Raw genomic sequence first — 21,219 nt, forward strand, 5'->3', positions numbered from 1 at the left:
AAATACTTCAAAGAAAATTTCCCAATGAGAACGACTCAGATTTGAAAAGCCCACCTAAATGGGTGGCCTGACTGAAACTGTCAATTTGAACTTCAATAGGAAATCTCAATAGAAAAATAGAAGCAGATACAAGTGTTTTATCAATAGCTCTCAGCATGGTGAAAAATTCCTAATTAAAGCTCTACAGTTCAGTCTTCATTTTGGTCTTCTAGGGATTGTTGGAATATTTAAAGTAATAAAAGAACTCATGAAAGAAGCTAATAGCAAAAGAAATTGCAGAGAACTCAAAAGAGATTTCAGAGAACTCCATTAGATAAAGATGAGGTTTCTCGTACTGCCTCAGATGTTAAAAAAACTAAATCTGTCTTCACAAAAAAGGGACATCATATTAATTCTATAAATTGGGCCACGCAGTTTTGCCATCATTCTCAAAGAAAATTACTATAAGATCATTAAAAAGTCATTCTCGGAACTCTTAATATTTACTTGCCAAATTTTTTAAAGCTGATGAAATTGGATCCGTTCTCCTATCTAAGAATCAGCATATGTTATTTTCTGTTTGTTTGTGGGGCTTACTGATGCCAGGAACAAAGGCTGACACTCATTTTCTACTCTTTAGCAGCTTGTTAGGTGAGCAATTTATACTCAAGGTTGCAGTAGACTTCTTAGTTGAGAACATGATAATTAAGGATCTTCTCTCCTGGCTTGAGACTGCCTGTTGCTGTGATTTTATCATGGAGCACATAAATTTACCTATGAAATGTACAGCATTATTTTTGTTAAGATACCTACCTATCACTTTATTCTTTTTCCCATTTTTTATTGGTGTACACAGCAAACTCTTTATGCTCCGACTTAGATTTTCTGCACTGTCATTCTGTTAAACAAACAGAAAAATACAGTTACAATCTTAAAAGCTGCTTTTCAGGTGGCTGAAGTGAAAAAGTTGTAGAGCTGGGCTCTACAACTACTCTTGGCTTACATCTTCCTTCAAAAGGCAACCAGGTGATCAATGAGTTTGCCCACAAACAGCAGGCAGAAAAACTACTACAGCTAGGTCAGCATTCTGCCCTCTTCCCAGGACTTTGCAGCATGTCCCATGCTCCAACAGAAGGAGATGAACTTATTTGGGAAGTGGAAGGATAGAACAAAGAGAGAACGCCTCCTTTTCAAACACCTGGGGAGAAAAGGCCACAGCTCTGCTCTGACTGCCCTGGGAATAATGTGGCAGTTGTTGAGAAATACATTTGGTCTGACCTCCAGTTGTGTGTGGCACCAAAAGAAATGGGCACACTGTAATATTTCTGATCAAAAGATTGTCTTTTTTTTTATATTGTTGGTTTGTGCTCTGCTGCTGTGCAAGGACTATAGAGAGTATCTTGGCAGGATTTTCATGAGGCAAGCGTGCTGTTGACTGTCCTCCAAAGAAAGAGGCAAGGCAAGGTTTCTAGGGCACTGGCAACACCTGGGATTTCCCTCATGTCAGGGTGCATCAGCTTTCAAAACATTTATCCTACTGCCCTGCTCCTGCACGAGTGCAAGTGCAGTCGCTGTGTTGCTGAAAAACATTTCCAGATTCCTTCTAAAAGCACTATTGCTTTCTTTTTATGGGTTTCTTTTACATACATAAGGTGAATTCCAGGAAAAAGAAAAGAATCAAAATAACTCTAACCCTACTGGACACCTGTTTCCAACAAACAGTTGTTTGGATGATTCTCAAGATATTATTTTTAAATGTCTTCAAAATCATCACCTCCTTATTAATCTATAATGTATATCCATTGGATTCTGTCTGTACTTCCAGTCCTGCTGTTAAGACAGGCTTAGTCTGAGAACTCAATTCCTTTGTTGCTCAATCTGTCACAGAAACTCACTCTAGAACATCCAAGAAGCCTTGCACAGGAAAAGAAAGGGAAACAACCCAGCTCCCCACCAGGAGCCTGCCCCTTCTTTCCACTTACTGGAACAATCACACTGAGCACTGTCTTTTCTGATCATTTTGTTGTCTATCTCAGAACAAATTTTGGTAAAAAGCCATCTGCTGGGCCACAGTAGCTCCTCTCCCCTCTTGCCAACAGGCTTAAATGGTAAGAGCAGACAGATTTCTAATTTGTGCATTGAAAATATGGGAAGATACATAATTAAAAATTTGCTTTTTGCTGATGATGACCATGAAGGAAACCTGACTGGAACCTGAGCCTTGCCAAGTGACCTTTCCTCCTCACTCTCCAGTATCCCTGTGCTCAGTCATCCACTGCATCACCAGCTCACACTTGAGGAAGTGTTAGGCAAAAGCTCCCAGAGAAAAGTGAAGTTGATCCGCCTCAACTGCAGCAAAGAACTTGCATCTATAACATTAATCTTTGCCAGAATGAGAAGGGAAAGGAAAGGATAAAAAGGAAGGAACTTCTGAGAGCCTCCCAACACTCACTGTGTGTTTACACCATTTTAACTGGAGCCACCTTGACAGAAATCAGAGGAAAGCAAAAAAGGTTAAAAAGTTAAACAGAAAAACATTTTCCATTTCTGAATTTCAAGCTTAAGCTTATTTTACTTACTGTCCATGGAAATCTTCTGTCTTTGCAGACATCTGGGATGTTGAGTGGCTCCATCGTATTCTTCACATACTGAGCATACATGTAATTGATTTTGTTTGTGTCATAGTCCCTGAAGGATACAACATTATTATTATTATTATGTGCTTTGCATATAAGTGAGTCATTTCATTAGGCTAAGCAGGTAATAGGAATATCTTTCCCATATGAGAGAAGGATAAATAGATACCACCAATAGATATATAATGGAGTTGAGTTCAAATCCTGTATCCTAATCCAGCTGTCATCACAAAACTGCAGCATGGATTGTTGCATGCTTTCCACCATTTCTTTAATGTTCAACAACATTAACACTGAACATCAAACTGAAGAAATAAACAATTCCCTACAGTTTACACAGATGAAGGATAAAGAATGAACAGCTGGGTTTATATGGAAATAAACAGAACAATTTGAAAACAAACTGCATTCACAAATCTGGTACTCCTGAAAAACCAATGTTGGGTGAAATTCACATACTAGTTCAAGAGAGTGCAGCAGGTGTCACTTGTGAATTTTCTGCTGCTAAGTTAATTTCAAATTTGTTCTAAAAGTAAAGACAGTCACATGGAGGCTCTGTTACTGAAATAGAACTGTCTATTCCAAATCAGGACATAAAGCATCTTCACAGAATCAATCATCTCCTCTTTTTTAGCGGCGATTTATTTAAGGTATTTTAATTCTCTTAGACCCTTTGCCTGCCTTGGAGGAGGACATATACCTTATTTATAAACCTATTCCCATCAAGCTCCTGTAGTTTCCCTCCAACACTTGGCTTGATTTTCGTTATCCTCCTGGTGTAAGGATGTTCTAGGGCTGGAGGAGAGGAATTATTCTTTTGTTATTTCACACATACAAGGCAATGCCCCACAGTTTTGAAAAACAGTCTGATTTGGGCCTTGATTCTGTGTCCTTGATTGCATAACAAGCCTGAAATGTTATATTATGTAAAGTAATACTTCCCATCTAATCCATGTCATTATATTTCTGCTCTTGCCTGAAATTGTGCCCTTCAAACATAGCAGAAGTTGTAACTGCAGTGGTTGACTCACAGTGCGAACCTAGGCATTTAATTGTGCTGTCTCATGAACAGGAGTCTGATAGGCAGCTAAGGCTCCAAGATTCCTCTTCCCTATCAGGTATGAGAAATTATTTCCTGGCAGCCCATGCAAGCAATAAATAACATTTTAAGTCCATTAACAAGTCACCATAAAAGGGATAATGAGGAAGAAGGCTCCATTCTTATAAACAAGAAGAGGACTGAAGAGGAATTTTCTTTTTCACCTATGATCTTAGCAGGCTGTTGTACCACTGTACTTTCTGGTTGAACACTGGCTAAAAGCTCAACTGCTTTTAGTTGCTCAAGTCACACACTTTGGACATCATTCTCTAACATAGGGAATTAAACTTAATGTGATAAATATTTACTGCAAAACAACATCAAAGGGGCTCAAATCTGTTTCCTCCCTGCACAAAATAGCTGTAGGAGAGTATTTTATATACAACTGTCTCTCTTTCTGACAGTATTTGAAACAACTGTTTTTGATGCCAGAGACAGTAATCTTCCAACTTCAATAGAGAGGTTCAGGCTAACTTTGGGAATGATTTTATCTGGGTATTTTAATTCAGCTCTTTATCTCTTTTTTTTCATCCAAGTTGAACTCCTTAGTGGTTTCCCAAAGATGAGCAAGAGTTAGAACTTTAGGACTCCAGTCTTGATTTAGTCAGACATGTTCTTGGAGCAATCTTCCTTATCTATGAGTTGAGGAAAACTATTAAAATAATTGATTAAAAGCATTATTTTGGTTATTATCTATTAATTTGCATATGTCTCCTTTGTAACCCAGTCATCCACACAGATTTCTTTGCAATCAGTTTTAGGGCAGCTCCTCTGTGCATTTCCATAGCTCAGCCTTGAAATACAAATATGTTCTTAGACTGGCAAAGTGAATTGATCAAGCCCTACTCCTGCTCTGCTCAGTGGGACCTTGTTAAGCACCAGAGTTTGTCTATGCCCACTTCAGGGGAAAAGCTGCTCTATGAAAATAGCAGTAATACATGGGATCCAGCAAAAATAAGTCTGTTATTATGAAAAGAATACTAAAAGCATAAGTTTCTTCAGAATTCTCTTAGGATGAACAAAACTCAGAATTCATTGGTTTACCTCTTCAAATTTTCAGCTGAATCCTCTAATTCCTCAGATTCCATGTGAAAGACACTAGAAAACGTATCCTGGAACATCAAAAGGATGCTTGAATACACAGGTGTATAAAGTTGTCATTATTTAGAACAGTATTACTCATTAAAACCTTTTTGCAGTTATCAAGGCCTATTCTGTACTACAGACAAGTGTAAAATTCAGCTTCATTCCACATCTGTCATCTAGCATACTGGATCCTACCATAAAAGTATCTTTTAATACAACTTTAAGTATCATTGAAGTGTCTTGAATGTCTACTCATGACCCAGAGAAGATTTACAAGCTGTGCCAAATTGATATAGCAGAACAGAAATTCTGTAATTACACAAAGGCCAGAACCTCTCAGATCAACACCCAACCTGAGCAGATGCCATGAAAGGAAAGATAGAAAATGAAATGACAAGGGAACATATGAGACTGGAGGGAAGCCAAGCCCACTCCCAGGGAATAAACACTTCTGCCTTCAAACAGAATAAACATACTCACTGGACAATCTTCATCCACTATGAAGATGGTACACCTCTGCACCTGCATGAAGGATATTATAGTGGCTGCTATCTTCTTCAGGATCACCTCCAAAGACTGCTGCTCTTCAAAAATCAGGCTGGCAAGGTCAAGAAGCACCTGAAAAAGAGGTCATTTGTGAGGGTTTGACTAATTATGATTGATGCAATAATTATTGCTGCTGATGTCTTGGAGTCTTCTCCTCTCCCCTGAATCAGGGAAGCCAATGTTTATGTCTGTGACCAGAAGTAAGTTTGGCTCTCAGAGATTTCAAGGTAACAGTGGCTGTTAGCCAGTTTGACACTTTTTATGGAAGAATTAAATAGCACTATAAGCTGTCTGATGTTTTCATGCAGAGAAGCAGAAGAGATTTAGGCACTAATAGGTCAAATGAAACCTGTGAAATCCAGACAGAGTTACTTGCTCTTAGGAAACCTATTTTCCTATGGCTTATGTGTGCATTCTCAAACCACTGATTTTTTTAAGACTTCTGAACACAGTTTTTCTTGGCTGTAATTCTAACAGATCCTAATTAACTTATTTGGTGAAAACATCATTTAGATACAGTCTGCTGTTTTTCAAAGCTGCTGTTGAAAGATTTAGCTGCTCATATATGCTCATATTTTTTTTCCTCACAAGAAACATGAAAGCATTTAATAAACTGTCCAAATTTGTACCAATTTACAGACACTGATAGCTGGAAACTCAGACCTACTAGGAAAGTTTTAAAAGAACTGCTGTCTAGTCTTTTCTCTGAAACATTACCACATGATACAGGGAAAGCATATTCACCCATAAAGGCCATGGCATTAATAACCCATCAAAACCAAGTTGGCAGCAAAGTAAAGCTATAGCAATCAGAAGGATTTCAGTTTTCCATTTGATCATTACTGAAAATATAGTTTATGACTGTTACACTAAAGGAACAGTCTGTATGCCCTCTGCTATTCCACAGGGATATTCCTGCCTGGAATTTCTGAAGTCTGACACCTCTGGTTGTCTAATACGTACAGTGAAGCACAGGATAACTGCAGGCAGTATCAAGTATATTAACGTGGAATTAATTTTCTGACATCTGGCTCTACCTGCTTCCCCTAGGCAGGCCATTTCTCACAGCCCAGGCTGGAATGCACCCAGCCTGTTCCCAGTGCAGCCCAGGAGAGCTTTGTCAGAGCCACACAGCATTCAGTCATTCAGGGATTAAAAGCAGCCAAGGAATAACTACCACATCACACACAGGAAGAGGAGGTGCTGATTACTTGCAAACCCTCCTGATTTCTGTATCCCTGGACAAACCTGTTGGCCGTACCTGATTGCGCCTGTTCTCGAGCAGAGACGTCTCATACAACTGAGCGTTGTGAAGAACAATCCCACAAAATGCCAAATACGCCGCAAAATCCTGGAGACAAATGAACATCCACATCTCACAGAGATAATGTCCCACAGCATTTGAACTCTAGTCAAAGATAAGCTACTGCAGCATTTTGCTTACACTCTAAAGTACTAATTGATATTTTTGTTGGTTTTGGCAACCACACGTTCAGTATCTGGGTTTTTTTCAGCTACTCATAATTTCTTATTTTCTCAAGAATCCCTTCTCCTTTTATTTAGCTAAAATCTGAAGATCGTTATCTTGGTACAAGTAGGGTTCATCTGAAAAGCAGCTTCGAGGAAAAAATAATTGTGCAGCAATGCATATTTTAGCTAGAAAAACTGACCACAGACAACCAGCCTCTCTGAGGGAATTCAGTCTCTTATGAAGTGAAAATAAAAATTTTCTAAAATAGCAAACCCACAGGTTTTTCCTCATTCAGGATAGGATTAATTCGGATATCCTAAAAATACTCAGTGTACATTTTATTTTAAAGGGGAAGTTTTTGAAGAGAAAGGATGAATTCTGATTCTTTTATTGATGATTGTTAAGTCAACTTCTTCAGCCTGAGCAGAGCCTGGGCTTTGCCCTGCCAATCTGAACATGAAGTCTGGAAATTTTTGGAAAGCAACAACACTGGGAGAATTAGGAATCCATTCTATTGTCTGTTCTCCTGATTCTTTCATATACTCATAATTTATCTGAAGCTTTTCCTTCTCCTGCAAATACTATACTGAGAAGTGACATAGTATTTAAAAGAGAATCGCTCCACAAATGTCATTGCTCAAATTGTGCTTCTTGGGCTTGCCAGGAGAGTTAGAATCAAGTAATTTAAAATTATGTCCATTGAAATCTATGAAAGTGTTTTACAATGCATTTCAGTAGAGTAAGCCTGTGTTTCAGAGATACATGACATGGTGATCCAGAAATTAAATTATTTCATGGGCACATTTCTCATGGCCTCAAAGAAAGAAAAATATCTGCAGTATTTCCATGAATGTTCACAATCTCACAGGTGTTTAATTTTAAATAACTTAAAAATTTCTGAGTAGCAGGAAAATTAAAAACATATCTTTTGCCTTCCCCTAAGAAAACAGAAAAGACAAACGTGCAGCTTTTATACCTTTTCATCTTGTTCAGTGAAAGTGCCGCCAATTCCAGATTTCTTGTTGATTGCTTGAGCCACACCAACAACCTAGTGTATTAAAAATGGAGAAATTAGCTAATTTTAGGGGTCTGTCACTGAATTCCATTTCCAGGCATAATTATATAAGATAATAAAGGATCATTACAGGTATTCGCTTGGTTCACTATTGAATCAAATTGTTAGATATTCTCTCTCATGCAGAAACATTTCCTAGATTACAGGATTTGAAGACCTTAGCCTTTCCCTCATATAATTCTGTGTTCTCATTCCTTTTGAGACAAAGTATTATTAATCTGACAAAGTACAACGCAAAGCTTTTAGATATTTTCAGATTTTTAGCATAATTACAACAACTGATAGAAAAAGCCGCAAAGAACTGCTTTTGTTTGAAGTGTAATTAGTGTAAAACCAATGCAAAATGCTAATGATTTTTTTTTAATCTTGCTTTTTTAGGATATACACTATCAAAGGAAAACTGTGTGGTGAGCATGTTTAACAAGTTGGATTTAACCATTCATAGTAAAGCTGTAACTGCTAAACTGATGGAAGACATGTGGTTTTGTTTTTGTAATGGAAAAGAAGACAATTTACTATTGCTCACTCCAGCATTCCCAAAATTCTGATGCTGTAAGTAAGGCCATTGTTCTTTAACATGAACCACTGCCAGCCGTAGGCTCAAAAATGTCTGTCTGAAATCAAGTTCAACTGTCAGCTCCATTCCATACAACCCCAGTTTTCCCACAGTCAATCTCTTACTTCAGTGAGGAATATTTCTTATCCAGTGGAATTCCTTTCTGTAATAACAGTGTACCACCAGCCTGTGTGCTCCTCTGGCAGACTTTGAATTAAAGTTATTATGCTTTTATGTTCACCTACATGAGCAGAGGTTAATGCTTAGACCTCTTCTTATGCAACTGTCTCTCCTGGGTGCTGATTTAATTTTTTTTCCCAGTTTTGATCCAGCATGAGCTAAGACAACTTTAGCAAGGCCAAAGGCTTTTCACCCAAAAGGTGAGCACTTTCATGTTGGTTGTTTAAATACATCCCCTCCAAGAAAGGAAAGTCTGCAGTGCTTAAAAAAAAGCTACAAGAAAACAGTAAAAGGACCATATTAATACAGAAAAAAAAAAGACTATTTAGGCTCCTTTCATCAGCATTCCAGGTTTCAGACACATTAACAAAGGCAGGTGTTCTAAGAGCAATGGTCAGTTTTAGATCTTTGATAAGGTCTTTCAATAAGGGATTTTAACTGAAGGGGAAGGATGTAATAAGGAGAATAAACCTGCTAAAAATTCATGTTGACTTGATTAGGATGAAAATTTTGTGCATATGCAAACCTTCCTCTTTTTAGTTGCTGTTTCATGGCATTCTAAGCTTCCAGACAGCCGTGTTGTGCCCATTTCTTTTTCATACAAAATGAACAATTAAAAAAACTTATACTGGCCCAAATTCTGGCTTCATTTATGTCAGTTAAAATTTCAGTGCACTTTTCAGAATTCCATAGAATATGGTGCAGAGACAGTAATGAGAAAAACTTCAGTGGGGCATTTTTTAGCCATTGGAGTCTTGCCTGCAACCAGGTAATTAGGAGAAGATGTAGGAAACTCGAGAGGATCTGCTCCTGTTATTAAAGTAATTATGTAATTAGGACGAAAGTCAATCATGTGGTAGCATTTGCAGCCATGGAGAACATATGCCTGCATTTTAGTGAACTTAAGCACAGTATGAAACCAATCCTCATTTTTAAAACTCATTCTAAACAAATCAAAAATAATAGGCCAAATCTGATCTCCAGCTGGGAGTTATGATTGCACCAGCAGAAAAACTGCATCAAAGGTGATCTAGTGCTCTAGGCTCAGCTAGACAGGGAACTAAAAAAATCTTAAGATATTACTCTGGACTGAAGGAAACCAAGACTAAGAGAAGGACTGAAGTCATTAGGATCTGCTTATGCTTTAGCACCTTTGAGTTTATGGCCTAATCACTGAAGTAAGCAGTGTACTGTGGAGTGCTACAAGCTCCTTTTTCTGAGCTTTCCCTCCACTTTGGACTAGACAGGTGGGGTTATAGAACACAGTCTGTCTAGAGGAGTCCTGTGTTACCAACAGGAGCCTTTTTCCAGGTTTGCTTTATTGAAAGAGCATAAGTGGTGAGCAGAAGGAAATTCCCCTTGGATCAGAAACCAAGTATTATGCTCTTTTCCATTCACATCACATAATACTGACATAGACCACAAAGACAAAAAGCAATTTTGATGATGGAATTGTTCCCTTACTTTCTGTTCCAAAGAAGAACAAACCTTGCATCAATTGCTGATTCAATACCCACATGTGTTTTACCATCTGAACACAGCTTTCCTGATTCTGTTCTTGCTGGTAACACAGGTGATCTTGCAGTGCTCTACTTGTTCTCTAACCTTTCTTTTCTAGCTGTGCTACTTTTCCAATTTCATAAATCCTGATCCACATTACAATGAGAGATTTCTTCTAATTAGCAGAACTTCATTTTTACTGGTTTTTTGCAATAGCTGAGTCCTGCCTCTCCAAGTAGAAGGCTACCTTGAGTGCCCAGTAGGTGACAACTGATGGCTTTAATGCTGATGGCTGTGCTCTGGATTTTCTATGGGTGGTTTCATGCTGCAATTTTTTGCACATTAAAATTACAGGCCTAACTCTGTGAAAGCTATTCCAGCTCTAAAGGCAGCTGGGGACTTTTCAGTAGGTTCTTACTTAAGCTGACTTCTGATGTAATTAATATTGCTTCTTAAGGAGATATATTTTTTATTTACTTTGCTGGCATGTGAAGGAAAATCACATGAAAGCCAAAGAATGCTAACAAAAACGCGAAACCTGACATTTTTGCTAAGAGAAGATACCCACTACAGAAGACAAAGTAGCGTTGACTTTACTTTGCTCTCCTGGTTTTGTAGGGGTTGGATTCAAGCTTATAAAATTATCCTGCAGTGACAGAACTGTATTTACAGACATTGATTTTTTATCAACAAAAATTTCACATCCCTTTTTATCGTTCATGCCAGCAGCAGCCCCCACGCTTTGCAGCAGTCCAGCTACTATAATGTGTGTCTCAGCATAAGCTGAAAATCCATCCAAGAAGCAAATTACTGATCTCCATAATCCTGCAGCAAGACTGCTGCAGGAACTGAGTTTGTTTAAAGTCAGCTTGGCTAGGCTTTCTCTATTCTGCAATGATTGGGATGTGCTATCTGAAGGGTTTTCTGAAGGAGGAAATAACTTAGCTGCCTAAAGGTGACATACCCAGTCCCATTTTACACCATAAAAATTAACAGGGGATTTACAAAGGCTGTTCCAAGTAGTAGGACCCCTGATTTTTCAGGAAAAGCTTCCCAAAAAATCAGGGGTCCTACAGGAGGTAGGTACCAGTAAGCAACAAACCGAACAACTGAGTAAACACAGCCAGAAAAAACCCCTGACATTTCTCTAGACAATTACTAGGAAATGCAGTCTTACATGCTCACAACCTGAGAGAGATGTCTCAGTTAATTCAGCTAAAAGCTCCATTTGAGAAAATCCTACAGATTTTAGTGGAATATAAACTGAGATTGCCTCTTCTGAAAATTACTATGCCCAGGTCAAAGAAAAAAAAAAAAAAAGAAAAACAGCAATAACAGAAAATTGTGTGACTCCTGAAGATGTTGTGTGGTAGTTGTTGTGGCTCTGTGCTTCAGAAGCCATCCATTCTCCAGGTATCCCAAATCTGCTGGAAAACTCCACAAGTTCGTTTAAGCTGAGGAATGGAGTACAGATGTCTATTCCCTATCCAATCTTGTCAAAATGACTGTTTGTTTACAAGTGTCTACAAAACTGTATCAAAGATAAAGTCCTCTACTGCACTGCAATGTGTCTCATTGTTACTAATTCCTGGGTCCTTTCCATGAGCTCTTCTGTGAATCAAATTGTTTTCATTTATGGAATTTTTTACTAGCTGTTATTTTTAAATGAGACTTTGGTTTCTCACATGCCTTGTGGAAATATAGGCAAATGTGAAAAACATCTACTGGAAAAATCTCCGTACTTCATCAGGCCCAGAGGATTTAGTAATCAGTATGAGATTTTCCTCCTCTCAATTACTGACTCTTTTGTTTCAAAAAAATAGCACGAATACTAAACAAACAAACAGAAAGCCCCAGTTGCTCCTCTTTCTCAGTATTTATTTTTGGATGTCTTCCAGAATCATCTTTTAACTGTGACTGCTGACATCCTGGGCTAAGGCAACATTCACAAGCCTCAATATTTCTAGAGGGGCTTTGGGAATTTTTCAATTTTATCTATTTATTATTTTAACAGGGAGGAACCAATGTTCTGGTTTTCTTGTTTGGGGGATTTTTAAACAGAAAGAGCAGCAGGATGCAAATGGAAAATTAAGGACTGATTCACTGACTCCAGTGTCTCTCCAAAAACATGTCAGTCATTTGTTACAGTGAGGATGAGAAAAACCTTCTGGTAGAGGCTGTAGAACTCTGAAAAAAATTACTAACTGCCATCCTTTACTGTGAGAAGCCTTATAGTTTAACACCTTCAAATTATTGCCTGTGAGTATAAGACTCCTCAAACTTCAGGTTGGCTGAACTTGTCAAAAAAAACAAATTCCCGCTTCATTTCCGCATGCTGATGCACTCAGGAGGAGGAAGCTGGCCCAAGACACGGCCCATTGCAGGTTTACTCAGCCCTTCAGTCATGGTGGACTGGACAAACAGACTGCAGCTCTCATTCCTTCCCCATCCACCACCAGCACCTAGTGAGAACTGAGCACTTCCACACTCCCCAGGCAGCAGGGCTTTGTAGCTCACTTCTGTACCCAGTTCTGTGGGGCATGCCATCTTTTTTCCATTTGACAAAAAGAAAATGGCATGGCTTGGGTGAAATTGGAAGCCTTGCATCAGCCTGACATGGACCACTGATCCCTGACAGTTCTTCACATGGCATCTGCTTTCTTCATCTCCTGGCCCATAGCCAGCAGTGACTGCTGCCAGGTGGAAAGGGGAAGACTTTTAAGCAGGAATGGGAAGAAGAAAGGATCAAGTGCTGTCCTTGGAAGAATGGAACAAAATAATTTAAGCTGAAATTTGCAGAATATGAAGAAAGCAAATACTGGCTGATCATCTGGGTTGGCTAGAATAAGATCCAATAAACAAGTTAATGGAGGAGTTTAATAAATTTATTTAATTTAAAAAAAAAAAAAGGTTCACTGCAGTAGAAGTCAAGGTGACACTCTAGAAGAGGAGTGAAAGATGGAAGAGCAGAAAAAAAGGTATGATGTCTTCAAATCAATCTTGGCAACATTTCTTTTTGGGAGCTTGAGCTTTCTGGAAGCAAACTATGAACACGCTGAAAAATCAATGAATTCCAGGAGAGAAAAATCTCCATTTCAAAGCTCTGACACACTGTGTGAAGAGCCTTATATTTTATGAGTATTCTAGAGCTGGTGATGTGGCTAAAGGCCACTACAGTCAGGATCAAAGAAAATCCAACCAGACTTTACTTCCTCTCAAAGAGGGCATCTCCTCTTTTCCCCGTTCATTGGCTTTCATGGACTTGACTGAACTCACTGTTCAAATACTCAGGGCAAGAAGGTGTTGTTAGCCCAAAATAAGAATTCTCCCCATTGCAATAGCATGAGACAGGATGAGAGAGCTCCCATGAGAAGCAGCATGGACAGGAAACATGGGCAAGAGTTCAGTGAGCAGATTCACATTGTTTCAAATTAGGAGTGATTTAAGTCATGACTCGAGGATGACTTTTCTGAATCACATTGACACTGTGTCTTTTTCAATGCCTGATGTCAGGCTCTTAGCTCATAAGTAATAAATTAGGAACCATGTTGAGTTAAGAGAGTGTAAAAATAATCAGGTTTTTAGAAAATGATAAAAAACCCAGTTAGTGCCCTCTGAATTAAGCAATATAGATACCAGCTAAGCTGAAATACAGTAGCTTAATCACAATTTGAGATAGACCAGTAAGTGTGCAGAGAACTTGAATGCTGACAGATACTGAGTACAGGAAGTAGGAACAGCACTTCTGGAGTTAAATACATATATTCTACTGCTGTATTTGGGATTCAGCTCTTCCTGACAGTTGCCTTTGGCTTACATTACTCAACTAGATAAGATAAAATTACAGTCTAAACAAACATCAGCAGTCTTGCTAAAAAAAACCAAAACAAACTGGTTGGAAGATGATGACTGCCAGTTAATGAAAGTTTAGAGCATCAGCATGACTGGAAACAGTATTACATGAAGTGATCCCAAGATTGCAACTTACCTCTTCCCTGTGATTCTTTATTGGCATACAGAGAATGCTCTGAGTCTTATACCCTGTGATCTGGTCAACTTCTGCATTGAATCTTGGATCCTGATACAAGAAAAAAAAAAGAAATTTTTAGACTACTAGCTTAAAGACCAGTTCTTTTTCTTCCTTGGTTTATAGATTAAGACAAGTTAAATATTTTATTTGACTGTTACCCAGGATAACAAAGGTTTCATTCCCAGCCAATAATTATATGAAGGTGTTCCTATCAGTGTGATAACAACAGACAAGCATTTGTGTGGAACACGAGGGCCACTAGATTAGGACTGCTGCTATAAAGAACAAAAAGCCCAAGTCCTAGGAGGAGCCTTCTTTTTGAGCATAGACCATCATTATGATAAATATGCTCATGGATTGACCATCCCTAGTTGACCTTTTATCATCAAGAAGAAATTACAGAAATCAACTAAAAGATCTGTGCCCACAGAGGAACACAGTTTCATAAACTTGGTTTGTAGTTTTGCTTTCATCAGAGATTGCTTGTTTCATTTATTCACATCAGTATTGAACTCTCAATAATCACCTCAATACAACTCTGAGTTCTTTAGTCCTAGCTTTATGTCTCTGTGCGCACATATGTCTATAATACATGCATTATAACCAAAACCAGTGTCAAGTGTGCATCTTGACCACTTCAAGTCAATACAGCACCAAATACAAGCACTAAAATGGCAATATTCCAGCAGCTGATAATGCGGCAGCTTCTACTTTTTCAAGAGTTGCTGAAGACCAATTTCCTTGGCTTACCTCATAAGCATTCTTGATGTTGAGAGGCTGCCCTATGGCTGCCACGTGACCCACAATGCCCTTGTTCCACTCCAGGCGAATGCAGTTGTTGGAAGCTTCTTCCAGGGTGGATCCTTCTGCCACATCAAAGAGCCTGCTCACGAGGAACTTCTCGTTGGAGCTGTCCTCACACACCAGGAACAGGGAGTAGCGATCGGCTGCGATCAGCTCGTGGATGTGTAGGAAGATCTTATGGCAAAGAGCTGTGACATCTAAGTGACTAGAAATATCTTTCACAAGTTCTAATAGTCTGGAGCACTGATCCCCTGCACTGGTCTCAATCCTTGGAGATTGCAGAGGCATCTGTTCCTTCTTGTCGGAGCCAGAGAGGAAGCTCACTGCTCCTACTGAGTCCTTGACAAAAATAGGCCTTAAGGGTCTGTCAAACTCAGAAGCCGAGATTTTCCTCGCTGGCGTCCCGGAGTTGGTGGTCTCGGCACAGGGAGGCTGGTGACAGGCACAGGCTTCGCTCTGGGACTTGCTTCCCTCCTTGCAGACTGGGATGGTGTGAACTCTCTCAGCAAACCATGCATTAACCATTTCTCTGTCAAACAAAACAAAAAATACAGCAAATTAGATGAATTGAAAATCCTCCAGCATATATTGAAAGCTAGCACTGTGAGAGGATAACTAAACCTTTTCACACAGAGGATACTGATGCACCTTTAGACTCCTCTATATCAATATTCTCCAATTTTATGCAGCACTTAGCCCAGATTAAGCAGTAACATTTTCTGCCCCGTAAAAAAGAAGCTATTTTTGCCTAGAGGAAATACCAGAATAGGGCAGAGAACGACCACTTAGGCTGTGGCTTTCAGAGCGCAGATCAGAAATTTGCACATCATTTTGTGACTGAAATGTTCCAGTCTTTTCCATTCCTAAGATTTGGATTTCTGTAGAATATATATATATTCATTTGAAGACAGAACTTTCTGGTTTTAACCTCTAACAAGAATTTCGAACTTTAATTCTCTCAGTCAATTACCTGCAGTCCTTACTATTTTTCTGTTGCAATATACTGTTTTTAAAGTTAACTTCCCCACCCTCCAAGTTAATAAAAAATACTGGTTGGACTCAAAACATAAAAGCTTTGCTTGAAAAGCATCAAAGAAACATGATTATTACCAATTCAACCCCCTTCAAAATAAGAACAGATTATTCTCATGCATCTCTCCTACTGCCTTTCCTTGCAGATGACACTAATTGTCTAACTCAACCCCAAATACTGCATAACCCTAAAACTGTATTTTTAAGTGTTCACCACCAATCAAAAAATGCCATGCATTTCTAGTACTTAACTGTGCTTCTCAAATTAACTTAGTACTAGAAAGCCAACCCTAAAAATGTCCTCACTAAATACAGCATATCATAACATGAGTCTACTTTTTTTATCACACTATCATTTTCTCATCCAAAATCTGAGGGGTTTTTCTTTTGGGCTTTTTTTTGTCTTTTGTTTGGTTGGGTTTTTTTAAATACAGAGCTTTTTATTTTATTTGCTCAGTGTCAAGGATTCCTCACAGCAAATGCCCTACTCTCAGAAGAAATGGGTTTTCGCTGTATTACATAACACATGAGCCGAGGAACAGCAAAAACCCTATTAACAAGTCTGATCTTTTGGAAACCTTTCATGGTGGTCATGTTTTAAATTTGGGATATTTTTTATTTGCTCAGCAGACCACAGGAATTTGGAGAGTGAAGCTGAATGAAGCCATGGAAGTGATTCAGGTTAGTCAGCTGCTGATCAGTTACACACATCAGTGTACATTACATATGAAAAGCACTGCACAATAGTCTTATTTTCCTTAGAGCACACCTTTGTCTTTGCTCTAAGATGCAATACTGCAAGCACAATTAGCCCTTAACTCACAGCAAAGTGATTAATTAAAATCTAAACTCCAACAACATTACTTTTAATAGCAAGCCAGCCACAAAAGGAAACTCATTTGATTTCTGTTAAGAAGGCTTCAAAGAGTTTCTTCCCATCACCATTTGGAGACCTCAACTGTAGGAAAACAAAATGCTATAAACAAATTGAAAAAACCAAAAAATGCTATAAAAACATTGAATTATTAAAAACCAACGATCCTCCTTTATTAAAGCAGTGATACCTATTTTTTGTGCAGTAACCTCATGCAAGTGTTTCCTGCAGTGAAGCAAAGAACAACTAATATATCACAAGAAATTTGACTTCAACAATATTACTTTCCATTACTTAAACAGGATAAACATTAAATGTGGGAACTGTGACCATTCATTACTGCAATGCATAATATGATTTGCAGGGGACAGTGTCACATGTGCAAAAGTTGTTTCACTGAGAGTCAAAATAAGAAGCTAGCATTTGGTTACACTTACAATTTTCATTTATTAGACTGAATGAGCAAGAATAAATATTTTCAATTCAAATGACCAAAAATATCCTTAAGGAAATTAAAAAGCTAAAGATACCAAAATCGGTATGCAAATACAGTACAACCTCTGAAATCACTGCTGCTAACTCTTGTTAACAGGGGCATTATATGTGGGCCCTTTTTGTTTTACTCTGATTACCTCAAAATAAAACATAACCTGGAAATTTTAGCTTCTCCAAAACAAAACTATCATCCAGCACTAATGCAGCAGAAAGGAACTTGCAAATGCCAGCTGGACGCATTTAAGCCTCAGACAGAAGATAGGTATAGAAAAATTGACAGTTTTAAAGAAGATCATTGACTTGACCCAGATTCACGTGTGTGCTGACTTCCTTTCTGAGCACTGAGGACTGGCGTTAATGGAAGGTAAGATTGAAAAGTAGCAGTAATGACATAGTACCAGATGGAAGGGGTTCTCCAACGACTGATGAGGCTCAGAACCCATGTAATTGAAAACGTACATGTTTGAAGGCGTGTTTGGAAATGAACCTGTGCTGTTGTTGGGCAACTGCAATTTGCAGAGCAATCTGATTCACTGCCTACTTACTCCTGAGGAAAGGAGAATATAAAAAGCTATCCTTTTCCCTCCTCCTGATGTACACTGAATTTACATGCACGGATGTGTTGATACAAGATGCAAGGCAGAGAAAGAATCCATTAGCCTTCATGCATAAAGAAAAAACTACAGCAGAAATTGGATTTAGAAACCTGTCATTTTGTTTATTCTGCAGTGTTGTGTTATGATTTCCCCAGGCCTTAATGGTGTAGCAATAGCAATCAGTAAGAACAATGTACTCTGAATGCTAATACCTGTTCTCAAACTGTGGCCATGACATCATTAATTTTTTACCCTCTTGCCTTCTTACTGTGTAAAATAACCTCCATTCCTGATGGAGGTTATTGAGGGATGTGGAACACAGCTGTAGAACCTTTCACATGAAAGGAATTATGTTTAACACAAACTGAACTACTTGTTGGGTATCAGCACTGTTCATGAAGCGCTTAAACATTGAACAGAACTGTATGTGGAGCTGTATAATTATGAGTAACATATTCATGTCCTTTGATTTCTCTTGGGTGATGGTTCAATAATTTGCCAACATAGTGCATGATTCTCAGAAAGCTCTTTAGATTAACATCAACAACAAATCCTTAACTAAACCGGTTAAAGCATGGCTTTCAACCTCAAGCCTTTTAAGCATTTTACTTTGGGCAACAGGAAAGCCATTCAAATTCAACTGGAAAAAGAACAGTGTTCAGTGACCTTTACCAAATGCCTCTTCTAACAAGGAAACTATTTAGCTCCTTTTACTCACCCAGTTACACACACGGGTGGAAGAACCAGCATTTCACATGAGCTGACGTATTCTAACTCTATTTAAAATCGCTTGGTGTCTTGACATGCGTCTGCTTGTTGACACTCAGTCCTATTTAACAATGCATGACAAGAAGGGTATTATGGCTAACACAAGTACTCTCAGAGCACAGAATTAGCTCAGCAGATACCTGACACCAGACATGTCCTGAGCCACGAGTGAGGCTCCTGGAAATTAGCACCGAGTGCCATGTACAATTAAGACGTCATTTGGAACGACTGCAGGAAGAAACCAACACTTCCTATTCATAGGAACAGTCTTCAGTAAGCACAGGCATTGTCAAGAGCTGATTGTAAGGAGAAGACCCTGGCTGTAGTTTAGAGGTTGCAGGAGCAGATACCGATCCACAGTGATCCATGCAGACACAAACTCAGTGCAGTGTCTCTATCCCACCATGGCAATCACTGTGAGTTGAAGAGCTATAGGATCCATATCTCTCACGACTGGGATGCATCCTTGACTGCACTATGAGCCTTTAATATGAACCTTCATTCAAGAAAGACGTCATTTATCCCAGAGCTCATGAACAGGAATAGTAGTATACGAAGATACCATTTTTTAGTCATTCCTATCAGCCAAATCCAATCTTCCCTCTCTAAAACATGACAGTAGTGACTTCTGAATTTGGCTGGTGACTTCATCAGCAGATGACAAAACTGGAGAGGAATTTGGAAGTGATAGTGCTAAGAAGGGGATAAAAATGCAATGGCAGGCAAAACATGGAAGAAAAAAAGAAAAAAGATGGTGTGATCCTCCCCTCTCAGTCACTGCTTATATACAAGAACAAGTAACCTGCAGTACATGAGACCTTGCAAGCTTCAGAAGAATTAAGACTTGGGCCCCAATTTGTTAAATGCTGCACAGATAGACCTGTCCCTAGAGCAAGAATTTTTCAGTATTAATAGGCAATAAAACCAAAAAATCAATGGTTGAGAAAACACAGACACAAGGAAGCAACATGTCTTGAGCCAGGTCATGCAGGAAGGCACGTGTGGACCTGAAGAGAACTTGGCTGTATTTCCTGTGCTGTGTGCATCAAACCATACTGACACAACACTAATCACTATGCTACTCATACACCAGGAATGTTAAATAATTTACTGTACCCATCTTTGCTTCTTTGTGATCATCTTCAAAGTACACAGCAAACTTCTCAAAAACAACCAAAAAAAACAACAACCCAACCCAGTGAAGATGTTTAACAGCCAGATTGCAATTGTCTTGCTTACACTCAGCCTATGTAAGAACACACCAATGTGGCCATTCAGCACAACTGCTTGGTACCTTTGGAGGAAATGTGCAAAAAACAGAATGCAAAGGTAACACGGAGATGCAACAACAACAGTAAAAACTGCATGTTACTTACCTTGCACAAAGAACACGTAACACTTGCAGTTCCATAACAGAACACAGCGATAAGTAGTTTTCAGTGAAACAGCAAATAATTCCCTGTTTTCCTTGTTGCTCACAAGCCACTCATACATACAGTGTATGACGTTTTAGTAGTTGTGTGGGCTGTTCTGCTCATGTTTCATTCAAAGCGGCAGTTATTGGTAACACTTCAGGAGAGGGATTACAAACTTGCCTACTAGAAAATGCCAGCTTTCAAGTGTCTCAATTCCTGTAGCCTAATCCTGATAATGCTGAAATCAATAATATTTCAAGCTAAACTTCATAACTATTATCAATTGTCTTCCATAAAATAACCACTAGATGTCTTCAAATTTCTCTCCAGCATCTTGACATAATTTCGACACAGAAATCACTTAAAGCATTAACAAAAACTCCAAAACTAGTCAGTTTTAGCAAAGGAGTTGGAAATACAAAGCTACTTGGATATTATACTTGCCTTCCCATTTTCTTTGTAGTATTTCCTACTTCACTATCACATTCTAAGTGGCTTTGTCTCTTTTCTCCCAATGGAAAGACTTAAAGAAATGGTATAAGGCCTCGTTAGATGACAACAGCAAACCGACTGTTAACTGACTGTAAAAGGAGTGTTTTCAAACTGACTAAAAGAGTAGATTAACAAAACACTAGATGTTTTTCCTTAAACCCTTCCCAATTACATTTAGTGGAGGTGCCATTTCTCACAGTGGTAGGTAAGCAGTTCTGGAATATGAAATACAACAGTGCCAGTTTTTTAGCACAACTCGGTCAAATATATTAGCATACGTTTAGCTTTAAACACTTCAATTGGCACAAATGACTTCTGTTTGAATACAGTTCTTAATTTAGAAAATTAATGCTAGATTCAAACCATGCTCATGAGAGACCGAAATAACTTTTTAGAATGATGAAATTTTCATCTTGTCTGAATGCTCATTCTAAAAAAAATAGAAAGCAGAGATTGCTTTACTACTTGTAGCAAAAGTATTCAAATTGGAAAACGTAAAACTGACAGGCTATTCTTGGCTATTTTCAACTTTTCTTTAATAACCTAACTTCAAGCTTCACTTATTACAAGAAAGCTTTCTTCCAC

The 21,219-nt window shown here is 38.5% G+C and overlaps 1 protein-coding gene across 8 annotated transcripts in view; it reads right to left on the bottom strand.

Moving 5' to 3' along the window:
* PDE5A (phosphodiesterase 5A) overlaps window positions 1-21,219 on the bottom strand; it is a 57,317-nt gene that overhangs the window by 22,490 nt on the left and 13,608 nt on the right. For 7 of the 8 annotated variants that reach the window (XM_077176724.1, XM_077176722.1, XM_077176723.1 and 4 more), the window contains 8 exons: window positions 14,909-15,491; window positions 14,117-14,206; window positions 7,794-7,865; window positions 6,608-6,697; window positions 5,281-5,418; window positions 4,759-4,826; window positions 2,559-2,667; window positions 793-877 (listed from right to left, as the gene is read on the bottom strand). In XM_077176724.1, coding sequence (XP_077032839.1) covers window positions 793-877; window positions 2,559-2,667; window positions 4,759-4,826; window positions 5,281-5,418; window positions 6,608-6,697; window positions 7,794-7,865; window positions 14,117-14,206; window positions 14,909-15,491 — 1,235 coding nt within the window. Of the gene's footprint in view, window positions 1-792; window positions 878-2,558; window positions 2,668-4,758; window positions 4,827-5,280; window positions 5,419-6,607; window positions 6,698-7,793; window positions 7,866-14,116; window positions 14,207-14,908; window positions 15,492-20,103; window positions 20,125-21,219 lie in introns of those variants that run through there. The other variant, XM_077176726.1, reaches the window with a different exon arrangement.

The sequence above is a fragment of the Agelaius phoeniceus genome, chromosome 4, assembly GCF_051311805.1.
Source record: "Agelaius phoeniceus isolate bAgePho1 chromosome 4, bAgePho1.hap1, whole genome shotgun sequence".
Classification (NCBI taxonomy): domain Eukaryota; kingdom Metazoa; phylum Chordata; class Aves; order Passeriformes; family Icteridae; genus Agelaius; species Agelaius phoeniceus.